Source organism: Lithobates pipiens, unplaced genomic scaffold (assembly GCF_037356315.1).
Source record: "Lithobates pipiens isolate NorthernLeopardFrog02 unplaced genomic scaffold, aLitPip1_a1.2 Scaffold_23, whole genome shotgun sequence".
Lineage (NCBI taxonomy): Eukaryota > Metazoa > Chordata > Amphibia > Anura > Ranidae > Lithobates > Lithobates pipiens.
In genome coordinates this window covers 3,423,213-3,439,258 of record NW_027507785.1, presented here as the reverse complement: position 1 = coordinate 3,439,258, position 16,046 = coordinate 3,423,213, and the positions used below count along the sequence as shown (strand labels likewise).

General features: G+C 45.4%; 1 protein-coding gene across 1 annotated transcript in view; it reads right to left on the bottom strand.

Annotated features, from left to right (window-relative positions):
* Positions 1 to 16,046, bottom strand: part of LOC143927162 (vomeronasal type-2 receptor 26-like) — a 66,113-nt gene that overhangs the window by 10,793 nt on the left and 39,274 nt on the right. Inside the window, exon 2 of the mRNA XM_077451111.1 lies at positions 12,366 to 12,587. Within this exon, the coding sequence (XP_077307237.1) occupies positions 12,366 to 12,587 (222 nt within the window). The remainder of the gene's footprint in view (positions 1 to 12,365; positions 12,588 to 16,046) is intronic.

The window sequence follows — 16,046 nt, the reverse complement described above, 5'->3', positions numbered from 1 at the left end:
AGTACTTTTGAGAGTGTTTTTTGGGGGGGGGGGGGGTTATCCTAGCTAATATTACCTCTAATTACTTTAATCTCTACTTTCCGTGACAGGGTCAGACCTTACAGATATTATTCGTTATTATATTACAGCATTCAGTTTTCCACGTGCATGCTCCTGAAGAGTGGATGAATCCACGAAATGCATAGAGCTACTATATGCCATGTTTTATGCCAACCATATGTTTTACTTACTTAATGATCACTTGTAATATGTGATTTGTATTTTCGTGGGTAATTGTTATTGCTGTATGTCTATCCATTGAATGGAATATATTGGTCTTCTTGGTGTACTCATGACTACCCTCGTGCAACTTACCATTGATTTTCCAATAAATGTAAATGTTTTACACCTGCCTGCTTCATTTAAAGTCCCAACCCCCAGTTTCCTGATTGCTTTAATCAAATAGGGATGGAGGCAACTGACCTTACCTGGTCACCGCCTCATTTAAAATCCCAACGTTCTCTTTTTCTTCCAATGTCAGCCATGTCCTTCTCCTCCACCCCTGTGTTTTCCAGACCCCCATCCTCCTCTGACTGCTGTGTCCTCTTCCAGCCTTGTGTTCTCTGCCCCCTGTCCTCCTCTGCCCCCCGTTCCCCCGCAACCGGCTCCCTCCTCTCCCAGCAGCCAGCAGGTGATGTATCAGGATGGAGAGCGGAGGAAGGAGCTGGTAAATATGTCATTTACTGGCTCCTTCCTTTTCTGAATTGGACATAGAGAGCGATCACTAACAAACGCTCTTTTTGTCCTGTGTGTTGCTTGGCTTCAGGTAATGAATGAACAGGAGGAGCCTCTGTCTTCTGTCCATTAATCTTCAATGCTGAGAAAGGGACTGGGGAATCTATTTTCTCAGCCTCTTTCTCTGTCTCAAAGGCAAGACGTCAGGAATCTACAGACATTCCACTTCCCAAAAACACTTAATCGGTGATATTGGCATCAGGGGCTTCATAGCCCCTGGTAATCCAGGAGTAATTCATTTTGATAAATGTTAGATGGTCCACGGAGTCTGCGGACAGATGCATTCTATTATCAGTAACGAGACCTCCATCAGCACTGAATGCCCATTCGAAAAAGCATGCTGGATGCAAGGTTGCCCAGCAGCTCAATTGCATACTGGGCAATTTCTGGTTAGTGGTTTATTCTCATGAGCCAGTAAACCAGTGGATCTTCAACTAGAAAGCTCTCCATCTCTGTATTCGCCCCTAGATAATCATCCACCATGTGATGCTGATGGGATGTGGAAGCTGACCTGAGCCCCGAAATGTGTGCGATGGGAACGAGTACACCAGCCCTGGCCGGTGTCTTGCGCCCTGATTGGATAGATTGGAGACAGCGCAGCCATTGGCTCCCGCTGTTGTCAATTAAATCCAATGACAGGGGGGCCGAGTCATACATTTGATGGCTTTGGACGCCGAAATGCTGGACTTGGGAGTGCCCCCACAAGGAGCGCTTCTCCTAGGGGGTTATCTGATGTGGGGAGGAGCCGCGAGAGCCACCAAGGGACCCCAGAAGACGAGGTTTGGGGCCACTCAAGCTGCACAGTGGAGGTAAGTATGATATGTTTGTTATTCAAAAAAGAAAAACCCTTACAATCACTTTAACAGTGCATGTCAGAGCACAAACCAAGCCATGAAATCCAAGAAATTGTCTGTAGACCTCCAAGACAGAATTTTATGGAGGCACAGATCTGGGGAAGGGTAGAGACAATTTTCTGCATTTTCTGGTCCCAATGAGCACAGTGGCCTCCATTATCTGTAAATGAAAGTTGTTTGAAATAACCAGGACTCTTCCTAGAGCGGGCCTCCTGGCCAAAGTGAGTGACCGGGTGAGAAGGGCCTTAGTCAGGGAGATGACCAGGAACTTGATGATCACTGTGACAGAGCTCCAGCATTTCTCTGTGGAGAAAGGAGAACCTTCCAGAAGAACAACCATCTCTGCAGCAGAGGAAACCAGGCACCGCTCATTACATGGCCAATAGGGATGGCCAAACTGTTCGCCCAGCGGTCGCTTCACAGAGAATTTTGCGTGTTCGCGATTCGCCAGATCGGCGGACTATTGCCGCTGTTCGCCCGGCGGACATATGTGTTTACCGTGTGAAAGAACTCTGACCCATGATGACACATCCATTATGGGGTACAGGACTAGAGATGGACGAACTTCCGACGGGACGTTTCGCGAACGCGGTCGAAAGTTCGCGAACCGTAAAGTTTGCGGCGGGCCCCATTGACTTCAATGGCAGGCGAATTTTCAAAACCTACAGGTCATATTTCCAGCCACAAAATAATTACTAGCTGTGCACACATAGTCCCACCACATGGCCACTGACATAACACATGTGTGAATCTGGGATCGACAACTACAAGAATTCTTTTTTCATATGTGAAATTCTGACAATTCAGGACTCAGGAGCGCATGAAGGCAATGGAGGAGAGGAAAGGTCAGGGTAGGCTATGAAGAGGGTGCAGGAGATGATCACCAGCACCGAGATATAGAGCACTGACACCAGCACCGTGATAGAGTGCACTGACACCAGCACCGTCATATAGAGCACTGACACCAGCACCGTGATAGAGTGCACTGACACCAGCACCGTGATATAGAGCACTGACACCAGCACCGTGATAAAGAGCACTGACACCAGCACCAAGATAGAGAGCACTAACAGCAGCACTGATAGCAGCAACTTGCTGCTGGGCCCCAAAAATATGACACTGCTCAACCTCTTCAAACAGAAGGGTACGGGCGTATAGTATGGTGTGCTTTTTTGTACAAGGAAGTGAGCCAAATGTAGAGGTCTGGGTGCTCGATTAAATAAATCGTTTATAGAGATATACATGGTCTACTGGTCACATGTGTTGAATTCCTCTAAGATCCATGCCTCATTCATTTTTAGAAATGTGAGGTAGTCAACACTGTCGTGAGCTAGGCGAGTGCACTTACCGGTCACGATCCCCCCTGCTGCGCTTAACGTCCTTTCAGAAAGGACACTGGACGAGGGGGAAGCCAACAGTTCCATTGCAAATTGGGCAAGCTCTGGCCAGAGGTCAAGCCTGCCCACCCAGTAGTCCAGGGGTTCATCACTCCTCAGAGCATCCACATCGGTCGTTAACCCCGATGTAGTCAGACACCTGATGGTCTAGGCGTTCCCTGATGCTGGATCCGGATGACACCTATTGATGGGTTGGCTGAAAAAATGACCTCATATCAGAAGTCGCCAACACATCTTCAAACCGGCCTCTTCTTGCAGGATTGGTACCCGCAACTCTTTCTCTGGGAGTGGGAATTGCTCCTCTGCCACACAAAAGCAGAATGCAGCATTTCTCGAAGCAAGGCCTGGAAGTGCTCCATTCTGACAGCCCTCTGTGACGGCGGTAACATTTCCGTCATTTTGTGTTTGTACCGGGGGGTCTAAGTACATTGCCACCCAGTACTGGTCCTTGACACTTATGCTTTTTATACGGGGGTCTCTGTTAAAACACTGGAGCATGAAGGCCCACATTTGCACTAAACTGGAAGCAGTGTGGTGGCCTGGCTCCTGCTCATAATCCAGGATAATATCGCCCTGCTCGTTCTCCTCTCCCCATCCACGCACAACAACAGGGATCCCAGAAAGTTTTAAAGCATGCTCTTCTTGCTCCTCTTCATCCACCCCGGCACCATCCTCCTCTGACTCCTCTTCAGACTCCTGTTGTTGACTTGTCTCAGATAGAGTAGGCCCCCCTGCGAATTCATCCAGCATTGCGACCTCCTCATCTTCCCGCTCCTGCTCCTCCACAGCTTGATCAATGACAGGACGCAATGCACGCTCCATAAAGAAGGCATAAGGTACCTTGTCACTGATGGCGCCATGGCTGCGACTGACCAGTTTGGTGATCTCATCAAATGGCCGCAGAAGTCTGCATGCGACGCGCATAAGCAGCCACTGGCGTGGTGAAAAAAACCCAGCTCCTCAGAACCTGTTCTGCCGCAGAGTTCATACAGGTAGACGTTAACTGCACGTTTCTGCTGGAGCAGCCTATCAAGCATATAGAAGGTTGAGTTCCATCGCGTCGGGCAATCGCAAATAAGACGTCTGACCGGCAGATTGTGTCACCGCTGAATGTCAGCAAGGCGAGCCATGGCCGTGTAAGATCTTCTGAGATTTTCCTTGCCTGCCGCAAGATTTCCTGGACCCCAGGGTATTTGACAATGAATCGCTGCACGACCAAGTTTAAGACGTGTACCATGCATGTACCATGCATGGCCCATGCGTAATTTTGCCCTGTTTCAATGCGCTAAGCAGATTGGCACCGTTGTCACACACCACTTTACCAACTGTCAAATTGAGTGGTGTTAGCCACTGATCTGCCTGTGAACGCAAAGCTGAAAGGAGTGCCGGGCCAGTGTGGCTCTTGGCTTCCAGGCACAACAGATGCAGCACGGCATGGCAACGTCTCACCTAGCATGTCGAATAGGTTCTGGGGAGCTTGGGCGGCGCAGAGGAAGAGACGCTAGCAGCAGAAAAGGAGGAGTCAGCCGAGGAGGAGAGGGAGGAGGATGGAGTAGGAAGAGGAGAAGAAGAAGGAGGCCTGCATGCAATCCGTGGTGGTAAAACCAAATCTACACAGGTGGCACGGGTTACATGCTTGACGGCCATCAGAAGGTTCACCCAGTGAGCAGTAAAAGTGATATACCTTCTCTGCCCGTGTTTGCTAGACCACATGTCTGTGGTCACATGTATCTTGGCACCGATACTGTGTGCCAGAGATACTGTACATTCACTTGCCACTGAACATGGCCATATAGCTCTGGGATGCCCTTCTGTGAAAAATACTTCCTTCCTGGGACCTTCCATTGTGGCCACACATTTTCGAAAGGCCTCCGAGTCCACCAGTTTATATGGCAGTAGTTGGCGGGCTATCAGTTCTGACAAGCCCGCCGCCAACCGTTGGGCAAGAGGGTTATCCGGCGTCATCATTTTTTTACGCTCGAACATTTGGCCCATGGAAGCCTGCCTTTTTGCAGAAAAACGTGAGCTTGGCGTGATGGAAGGTTGAGTGGAGGACAATTGTGAGCAGAGAGGAGAAGTAGAAGACGAGGCTGGACGGTGAGAGCCTGGAGTGTGGCTTTGTGTGTTCCGTTGCTCCCACTGGGCTCTGCAATGGCTGTTCATGTGCCTTCTTAAGGCGGTCACGTGCCTCGCTCCTGATACAGTCGCAGTCTGCTTTGTCCCTCCTGTGCAATCTAAGTTCTATCTGCTGGTCCATATATCCTTCTGAACTCCCCTCCTCTTCCTCTCGTGGGCACCCACGTGACATCACTAGACACGTCATCATCGACATCACCTTCCCCACCGCTATAATTAGAGAACTCAGAGTAGGCAGCAACACCGGGGACCAACCACCTCCTTGGGCTGATTTGGGTACTGTCGTCAGGCTGCTGAGTGGCGGTTATTGCTACCGCCTCTTCCTGATCCAATGCCAAGAGTGGCTGTGCATCGGAAATGTCTTGATATGGATCAGAAAATAATTCCTGTGACTCAAGCGGAAGGAATATGGTGGTGTTGGTGGTAGTGTCTTTGGAGGTGCACATAGCAGAGAGTGAAGAAGAAGGTGCAGATCGAGAGGATGAGGAGGGTGCAGAAAAATAAGGCTGAGTGAGCCTCTCAACCAAGTCTGGTGCGTCTTTTGACGTAATCGCACCACCTTCTGCAATTTGTCACTTTGGCACAAGTCTGTTGCTCCTGCCCTACCCCTACCACCCCTGGGCAAGGGCCTGCCTCTTCCTCTGCCTGCCATTTTTTAAATGACCCTGTGACAAAAGTCTCTAGAGAAGTGCAGTATGTATGTGGAAGAAGGTATATAACACCCCGCTTCAATCTGTTGTTTTTGGGGGCCACTGGTCTATCACACCAGTTATACTTTTTTTTATTGCGTTTGTCGCTCTCTGTAGTATCGCTGCAGAACCGCTCAACAGTCACAATGCTGCACAGTGGAAATGCACTATACTATGCTTTCTATATGTGCAAATATTTTATACGCGTATTACACACCTATATGCTGCACACCAAATAGTACACCTATACCAGTCCTTACAAGGACCTTTGTGGACCAAGTAGCTAGTGATTTGCAGACTGTACCTCAGTCCCTACACTGATAAAGGACTGCTGCAGAATAGGGCAGCAATCTGCAGCAGTGCACCACAACCCTCCAAATAGTACACCTATACCAGTCCTTACAAGGACCTTTGTGGACCTACACCCCCAAAGACTACCACCAACACCACCACCACCATATACCTTCTGCTTGAGTCACAGGAATTACTTTGACGTGCCTACTGATGCCACGTGGGTGCCCACAAGAGAGGAAGAGGAGGGGAGTTCAGAGGGAGATATGGACCAGCAGAAAGGGAGGAGAAGCAGGAAGAACTTAGATTGCACAGGAGGGACAAAGCAGACTGCGAACGTATCAGGAGCGAGTCATCGACCATGTACGGTCACATCTGGTGCTCCCAGGACACCGGCACATGGCTCCGCAGTGTGGGCTTTTTTTAACAAGTCCGCTGCTGAAAATAGCGTTGCCATCTGCAATCTTTGCAGTCAACGCATTAGTCGCGGTAAGCCCAACACTCACCTAGGGACGACCGCCTTAAGAAGGCACATGAGCAGCCAGCACCGAGCCCAGTGGGAGCAACGGAACACACAAAGCCACACTCCAGGCTCTCACCATCCAGCCTCGTCTTCTACTTCTCCTTCTCCTCTCTCCTCACAATTGTCCTCCACTCCACCTTCCATCATGGCAAGCTCATGTTTTTCTGCAAAAAGGCAGGCTTCCGTGGGCCAAATGTTCGAGCGTAAAAAAATGATGACGCCGGATAGCCCTCTTTCCCAACGGTTGACGGCTGGCTCATCAGAACTCATAGCCCACCAAATACTGCCATATAAACTGGTGGACTCGAAGGCCTTTAGAAAATTTGTGGCCATTGGAACATGGAAGGTCCCAGGAAGGAAGTATTTCTCACAGAAGGGCATCCCAGAGCTATATGGCCATGTTCAGCGGCAAGTGAATGTATCTCTGGCACAGTGTCGGTGCCAAGATACATCTGACCACAGACACGTGGTCTAGAAAACATGGGCAGGGAAGGTATATCACTTTTACTGCCCACTGGGTGAACCTTCTGACGGCCGTCAAGCATGTAACCTGTGGCACCCGTGTAGATTTGGTTTTACCACCACGGATTGCATGCAGGCCTTCTTCTCCTTCTCCTCCTACTCCATCCTCCTCCCTTTCCTCCTCGGCTGACTCCTCCTTTTCAGCTGTTAGCGTCTCTTCCGCTGCGCCACCCAAGCTCCCCAGAACCTATTCGACATGCTAGGTGAGACTTTGCCATCCCGTGCTGCATCTGTTGTGCCTGGAAGCCAAGAGCCACACTGGCCCGGCACTCCTTTCAGCTTTGCGTTCACAGGCAGATCAGTGGCTAACAGCGCTCAATTTGACAGTTGGTAAAGTGGTGTGTGACAACGGTGCCAATCTGCTTAGCACATGGAAACAGGGCAAAATTACGCACGTGCCATGCATGGCACACGTCTTAAACTTGGTCCTGCAGCGATTAGTTGTCAAATACACTGGGGTCCAGGACATCTTGCGGCAGGCAAGGAGAATCTCAGCCCATTTTAGAAGATCTTACACGGTCATGGCTCGCCTTGCTGACATTCAGCGGCAATACAATCTGCCGGTCAGACATCTTATTTGCGATTGCCCGACGCAATGGAACTCAACCTTCTATATGTTTGATAGGCTGCTCCAGCAGAAACATGCAGTTAACGTCTACCTGTATGAACTCTGAGGCAGAACAGGTTCTGAGGAGCTGGCTTTTTTTTCACCACACCAGTGGCTGCTCATGCGCTACGCATGCCGACTTCTGCTGCCATTTGATGAGATCACCAAACTGCTCAGTCGCAGCCATGGTGCCCTCAGTGACATGGTAACTTATGCCTTCTTTATGGAGCGTGCATTGCGTCATGTCATTGATCAAGCCGTGGAGTTGCAGAAGCGGGAAGATGAGAAAGTCGCAATGCTGGATAAATTCCCAGGGGGGCTACTCTATCTGAGACAAGTCAACAACAGGAGTCTGAAGAGGAGTCAGAGGAGGATGGTGCCGGGGCAAATGAGGAGGAGCAAGAAGAGCATGCTTTAAACCTTTCTGGGATCCCTGTTGTTGTGCATGGATGGGGAGAGGAGAACGAGGAGGATGACATTATCCTGGATTATGAGCAGGAGCCTGACCACCACACCGCTTCCAGTTTAGTGCAAATGGAGGCCTTCATGCTCCAGTGTTTTAACAGGGACCCCCGTATAAAAAGCATAAGGGTCAAGGAACAGTACTGGGTAGCAACGTCCTTAGACCCCCGGTACAAACACAAAATGGCGGAAATGTTACCACCGTCACAGAGGGCTGTCAGAATGCAGCACTTCCAGGCCTTGCTTTGAGAAATGCTGTGTTCTGCTTTTGCGTGCGCTGGCAGAGGAGCAATTCCCACTCCCAGAGAAGGAGTTGTGGGTAGCAATCCAACAGCGCCTGCAAGAAGAGGCCGGTTTGAAGATGTGTTGGTGACTTCTGACATGAGGTCATTCTTTCAGCCGACCCATCGACAGGTCTCATCCGGATCCAGCATCAGGGAACGCCTAGACCATCAGGTGTCTGACTACATCGGGTTAACGGCCGATGTGGACGCTCTGAGGAGTAATGAACCCCTGGACTACTGGGTGGGCAGGCTTAACCTCTGGCCAGAGCTTGCCCAATTTGCTGGAACTGTTGGCTTTCCCCTCGTCCAGTGTCCTGTCCGAAAGGACGTTCAGCGCAGCAGGGGGGATTGTGACCGATAAGCGCACTCGTCTAGCTCACGACAGTGTTGACTACCTCACGTTTCTGAAAATGAATGAGGCATGGATCTCAGAGAAATTCAACACATGTGACCAGTAGACCATGTATATCTCTATAAACAATTTATTTAATCGAGCACACTAGACCTTTTTTCTACATTTGGCTCACTTCCTTGTACAAAAAAAGCACACCGTACTATATGCCGTACCCTCCTGTTTGAAGAGGTTGAGCGGTGTCATATTTTTGGGGCCCAGCAGCGAGTTGCTGGTATCAGTGCTGCTGTCAGTGCTCTCTATCTCGGTGCTGGTGTCAGTGCTCTATATCACGGTGCTGGTGTCAGTGCTCTATATCACAGTGCTTGTGTCAGTGCTCTCTATCACGGTGCTGGTGTTAGTGCTCTATATGATGGTGCTGGTGTCAGTGCTCTCTATCTCAGTGCTGGAGTCAGTGCTCTATATCACGGTGCTGGTGTCAGTGCTCTATATCATGGTGCTGGTGTCAGTGCTCTATATATCACGGTGCTGGTGTCAGTGCTCTATATCACGGTGCTGGTATCAGTGCCAGCACTCTATCTCAGTGCTGGTCTCAGTGCTCTCTATCACGGTGCTGGTGTCAATGCTCTATATCACGGTGCTGGTGTCAATGCTCTATATCACGGTGCTGGTGTCAGTGCTCTATATGATGCTGCTGGTGTCAGTTCTGTATATCACGTTGCTGGTGTCAGTGCACTCTATCACGGTGCTGGTGTCAGTGCTCTATATCAAGGTGCTGGTGTCAGTTCTCTATATCACGGTGCTGGTGTCAGTGCTCTATATATCATGGTGCTGGTGTCAGTGCTCTCTATTACGGTGCTGGTGTCAGTGCACTCTATCACGCTGCTGGTGTCAGTGCTCTATTTCACAGTGCTGGTGATCATCTCCTGCACCCTCTTCATAGCCTACCCTGACCTTTCCTATCCTCCATTGCCTTCATGCGCTCCTGAGTCCTGAACTGTCAAAATTTCACAGATAAAAAAAGAATGCTTGTAGTTGTCGATCCCAAATTCACGTCATACATGTGTTATGTCAGTGGCCATGTGGTGGGACTATGTGTGCACAGCTAGTAATTATTTTGTGGCTGGAAATATGACCTGTAGGTTTTTAAAGTTCGCCTGCCATTGAAGTCAATGGGGCCCGCTACGAACTTTGCGGTTCGCGAACTTTCAACCGCCATCTCTACTAAAGGCCTGCAAGTCACTGTATATAAGCTCTCCAAATAAATAAATTAACTCAATGGTGCTGTCATAAAAAATATTCTTTAATAATGAATAAATCCTCAATGATCACTGTATATATACTCTCAAAATAAATATGGTGTTCTCATAAAAATAATCCTCAATAATAATCCGCTAAACTAAATGAATAATTAATAATGAATAATTAAAAATATTGTACCATAGGATAATTAAATAAATAAATCAATAGATGTGCAAAGCCGTAATCAATAAAAAAAAAATATTGAATAAAATCAATAATCATCCAGTGTAAATGTGCAAAAAAAAAAAAAAAACACGTGCAAACAAAGAAAGTGCAAAATCAGCAAATAGCTGACTCGCTATTAACGTTCTTAAAATTAATGGGATAAAAACTAGACAAACAATAAAAATAAAAAGGTAAAATCGGGTCAAAGTATGGATTTGTGCAAACAACAATCAAATACGTGCAAAAAAAGCAAAAAATTGCGCAAAAATAGCAAAAAAATGTCCACCATGCATAAAGTGCAATAATGCAATAACAAACAACCAACTTCTAGTGAATAAATGTCATTCCATAGTGCAAAAAACTGTATCGATATAAATTTTTATTTTTTGCACATTTATTATTGATTTTATTCAATATTTTTTTTAAATTGATTAAGGCTTTGCACATCTATTGATTTCTTTATTTAATTATCCTATGGTACAATATTTTTAATTATTCATTTACTTTAGAGGATTATTATTGAGGATTATTTTTATGAGAACACCATATTTGAGGATTTATTAATTATTGAGGAATAGTTTTTATGAGAGCGCCATTGAGCTCATTTATTTATTTGGAGAGCTTATATGCAGTGACTTGGAGGCCTTTAACAGTATGTACATGAAAGGAGCCTGTGATACTTATGTACATGGGAGGAGCCTGTGATACTTATGTACATGAAAGGAGCCTGTGATACTTATGTACATGGGAGGAGCCTGTGATACTTATGTACATGGGAGGAGCCTGTGATACTTATGTACATTGGAGTAACTTGTGATACTTATGTACATGGGAGGAGTCTGTGATACTTATGTACATGGGAGGAGTCTGTGATACTTATGTACATGGGAGGAGCCTGTGATACTTATGTACATGGGAGGAGCTTGTGATACTTATGTACATGGGAGGAGCCTGTGATACTTATGTACATGGGAGGAGCTTGTGATACTTATGTACATGGACTCATAATTATGTACAAAATAATGAATTTATTTCAAAATTGTCGCTCTATTTTTGTTTATAGCGCAAAAAATAAAAAACGCAGAGGTGATCAAATACCACCAAAAGAAAGCTCTATTTGTGGGAAAAAAAGGACGTCAATTTTGTTTGGGAGCCACGTCGCATGACCGCGCAATTGTGAGTTAAAGTGACGCAGTGCCGAATCGCAAAAAGTGGTCTGGTCTTTGGCCAGCAAAATGGTCCGGGGCTGAAGTGGTTAATAAAGTGGCCGGCGAGTGTATATTATGTATAATGTCCAACAATGTACAATTCTTTTATTTGATATACAGTATATTGTGTTCATTAATTTGTCACACTTTTGTATACTGTGTACTGAAATAAAAAAAAGTGATTTTGTTCAGTTGGGTGTATTTATGGGTTCCTGATAGGGATCAATAGAGTCGCTTATATAAAAAAAATTCTGCCTTCTTATATAGGATGATACCATTTTAGAAGGTAGTATACTTTGCCAGTTCTCCACTATTTCTAAGTTCATAAACTTATTTGTCTTCAAAAATGACCCCATTCATGAACAGGTACATTGGCTAGTATCGGTATAAAAAAATGGAGAAATGCTGGTGCCATGGAAGTTGGCTAAAACATGCAGGTTTAAAAAGCCAATGCATTTCAGCCATCAGGCCTTAATCCTGATTAAGGCCTGATGGCAGAAACACGTTGGCATTTTTGACTGTTGTTCACCTGCATTAATAAAATAAAGTTTTAGCCAACTTCCATGGCACCAGCCTTCCTCCCTTTTTTGCACGGATTGTACATGGAGGTTTGCAGAGATTTCCCAGGCTGTGTGCCGTGTTCTTGAGGCTCACCAGGCATTACACAGGAGGTAGTAACTCGGATGTACCTGTTCCATTGACTAGTATATCTTAAAATAAGACTAGAAATTCCTTATGAAATCAAAAATATGAACATCAGCAAATGATATGAAGAGAAAACAATCCAGTGATTCCTTACTTTGCCTTTTCTCCAGTAGACGGGGTCACTTATATTGATAAATGTTTCAGGGACGTAATCTGGGCCTTTTATAATGGAAATTGTTCTAGACAAATTAAATGAAGCATTAAAAAAATGAAAGTTGTATAAAATAAGATCGGATGGAACTTCTCTTCTCTCATTAAAGTAGATATCATCACCGTATGGGTTCTTGTAATAACAATGTCTCACATATTTGTGCAGCTTTCCATGGAAGACATAAAGACACAGTTATACACGGTATATACAGATATAACATAACAAAAAAAAGACAGTCACTTCCAGCACTAAGGGGTTTTCTAAAGTGAAGGGCAACAGGGACATCGGTAACTCAGGACTGGGTGGATGCCGCCTTCCTCAGACGGGGTGATCCGATAGATAATACATGTAACAAAACGTCCCACACTCCGCTCGAGTAATTTCGTCATACACCTCTTCCTCCCAGTCTGAATATAGATATTCCATCCATTAACAACCACACAACAAGGCAATACTCGTTTGGTTGCTGAACATGAACTGTTTTATTGAAAAACACATGTACACAGGTAATACTCTGGAAAATCCCCCCCCCCCCTTTGCATTCCGGGTGGGGTAGACTGTTCAATCAGCAGTGAGAGTTGTTGGAGGAATTCGCCCCCACCAATCTCACAACTAATCTACATACACATCCCATAATATCTAAGACAGACACAATAGAACATTGGAATACAGCCACACCCCAAATGACCCAGCAAAGAGTACACAACAAAATGAGAAAATATACAATAATATATATATATATATATATATATATATATATATATATATATATATATATATATATATATATATATACACACACACAACATTCCAGTGTGAATGTACAGTGAGTCCGATTAGGATTAGTACAGATCAGACTGTATTTCTCGGTCACCCTGTGCCCCTATTAGAGACACAGGGTAACTTAGACATAGGAGGTGCATGGGGAGCTGAAACAAGATTTTCCCAACCACCCCAAGGGATTCTGGGTTCCACGGGCCCCCTGCCCAAAGTGACTCCGTCACATTGAAAAAAGAAAAAAAATGGAAGACGTGCACACCTAGTGCATTACTAATGACATTTAATAAACCGAAACACGTTAGCTTATACCCTGTAATGGTATATGGCACATGGTCTCCTACTGCGTGTTTTTTTTTGGCACAGTCCAGTTGCTGTTTGTGAGTACCCACTTTTTATGAATTCTATTATTAAATGTCATTCGTGATGAACTAGGTGTGCGCACCTTCCATTTTATATATATATATATATATATATATATACACACACACAGATATAAGAGTTCTGAAATTAAAGGTTGCGTAAAAAAAAATACAAAAAAGTGATAGAGTTGGATTCAAGTTGCTAGGAGGTAATTCTATAAATGTAAATTAGAATGACTGAATCTGAACTGAATTTTATCCATTCAAGAGAAACAGAAGTATCTGGCAGCTGCACATGGCATACATGACCCATTTCTGCCGTGGCATCATGACCTATAGGAGATTACATTGTCATACTTCCACATAACCCGTGGCTCTCCATCTTACCCTTTCATATTCTGACAACTCTGATGCCTTGTATACACGGTTGGACATTCCCGACCACAAAATCCGTTGGATTTTTTCAGACGGATTTTGTCGGAAACTTGTTTTGCATACACACGATCGCACAAATTTGTCAGAAAATCCGATCGTTCTGCGCGAGGTGACGTACAAAACGTACAACGGGACTACGTAGAGGCCAGTAGCCAATAGCTTTTTCCCCAAATTTATTCTGAGCATGCGTGACACTGTGCATGAGAATTCTATTACACGCGATCGGAAAAAGTCAGATCGGATTTTCTTGTCTGAAAATTTTAGGTCCTGATCTCAAATTATTTCCATTGGAAATTCCAACGGAAAAAGCCCGCTAGAGCCCGCACACGATCGGATTTTCCAACAACACAATCCGATCGGACTTTTCCCGTCTGAATTTCTGACCGTGGGTACAAGGCATTAGTCTGTGGGTCATTCTTAACCACATCCCCCCCCCGGCCTATAGCACAATGATGGCCGGGTGGTGGTTTCATTATCTTGACTGGGCGTTATATGCCATCCATCAGGATAAGCCACTCACGCATGCCACTGAGGGCACACAGTGTGGTGATCGTGGTGCGGTGTCACTCTGGATAGAGAGATGTATGCACAGGAAATGGTCAGGATTGTTTCAGATCCTGATGCCTATTCCCCACTGATCGTGGATCCAACAATAAGATTCAAAAGGGAACTCAAGGATCTTGTCAAGAAAGGTTTTGACATGGGCATTTTGAATAAAAAGGAGAGATAGTTTCTGGTACCCTTGGCTCCTCGGTTGCCAGTCATCTACTCACTGCCAAAAATTCACAAGTCCTTAACTAATGCCCAGGGTCGGCCCATCATCAGTGGTATTGATTCAATAACATCCCGTGTAGGGAAATATATTGATTGTTATTTACAGCCACTGGTGATGGGCACCCCTTCCTTTTTGAAGGATACGAAACATGTTATTAATGTTTTGCAATCCTTGAAGTGGAAAACAACTTATCTACTGGTAACAGCAGATGTTGCCTCTTTATATACGGCCATTTCCCACCGAATGGGTTATGAGGCGATACAACATTTTTTATCCCAAGACAATACAATTTCAGTGACCCAACGTAATTTTATTTTTGAGCTATTGTATTTTTCAATGACGCACAACTATTTCTGGCACAAGGGAGACAATTTTTTTGCAGATAAAGGGGGTGGCCATGGGAGCTAAATTTGCTCCCAGTATGGCCAATCTCTTTATGGCAAAATGGGAAGAGGATACCGGTCTGGGCAATAAGCCACCAGAACTAATGGCCTGGAAAAGGTTTATTGATGATATTCTGTTCATATGGGATGGCGATGTTCAATCTGTAGAGTTATTCCTATCCCATCTAAATAGTAATGATCATGGCATAGTTCTTAGTCACGAACTAAGCCCCACTGAAATTCACTTTTTGGATCTGAGGATCTCAATTGTGGGCAACAGTATTACAACAGTTACCACAACGTTTTTTTAAAACTATAGGAATGGCTACATCCCTTTGGATTCTTGCCACCATAATTCTTGGTTGGCTGCTGTACCCAAGGGCCAATTTTTGCATTTAAGGTGCAATTGTACTAATTTGATGATTACTACAAGGAAGCATTGTTTTATGAAAAATAGGCTAAGGGATACGATAATAAAACCCTTGATTCTGTTATATTGGAAGTCTGGGATAAAGATCGTCAGGCATTACTGGCTGACAAGCCCTCTAGGGCTGGAAACACTGAAAATTATGGTTTGGCTTTCATTACAACTTTTTCTAGCCAGCATTGGGCCAATAAAGCATAATAAGAAGACACTGGCCAGTAATATGGAATGACCGTGTTTTGGGCCCTCTTTTGTCGGAAAGGCCAAATGTTATCTTAAGAGGTGCCACTAACCTCAGGAATTTGATTGCTCCCAATGTTCCCGACCCTCCAAAAATGTCTGCCTTTTTTGGTGACTTAAAAGATTTCTACCCTTGTGGTAAGTGCAGAGCTTGTAAGCTAAATGCACAGAGAGGAAGGAGATTTACAGAGTTTACTTCTACTGGAACAGGGCTCTCTTACCCCATTA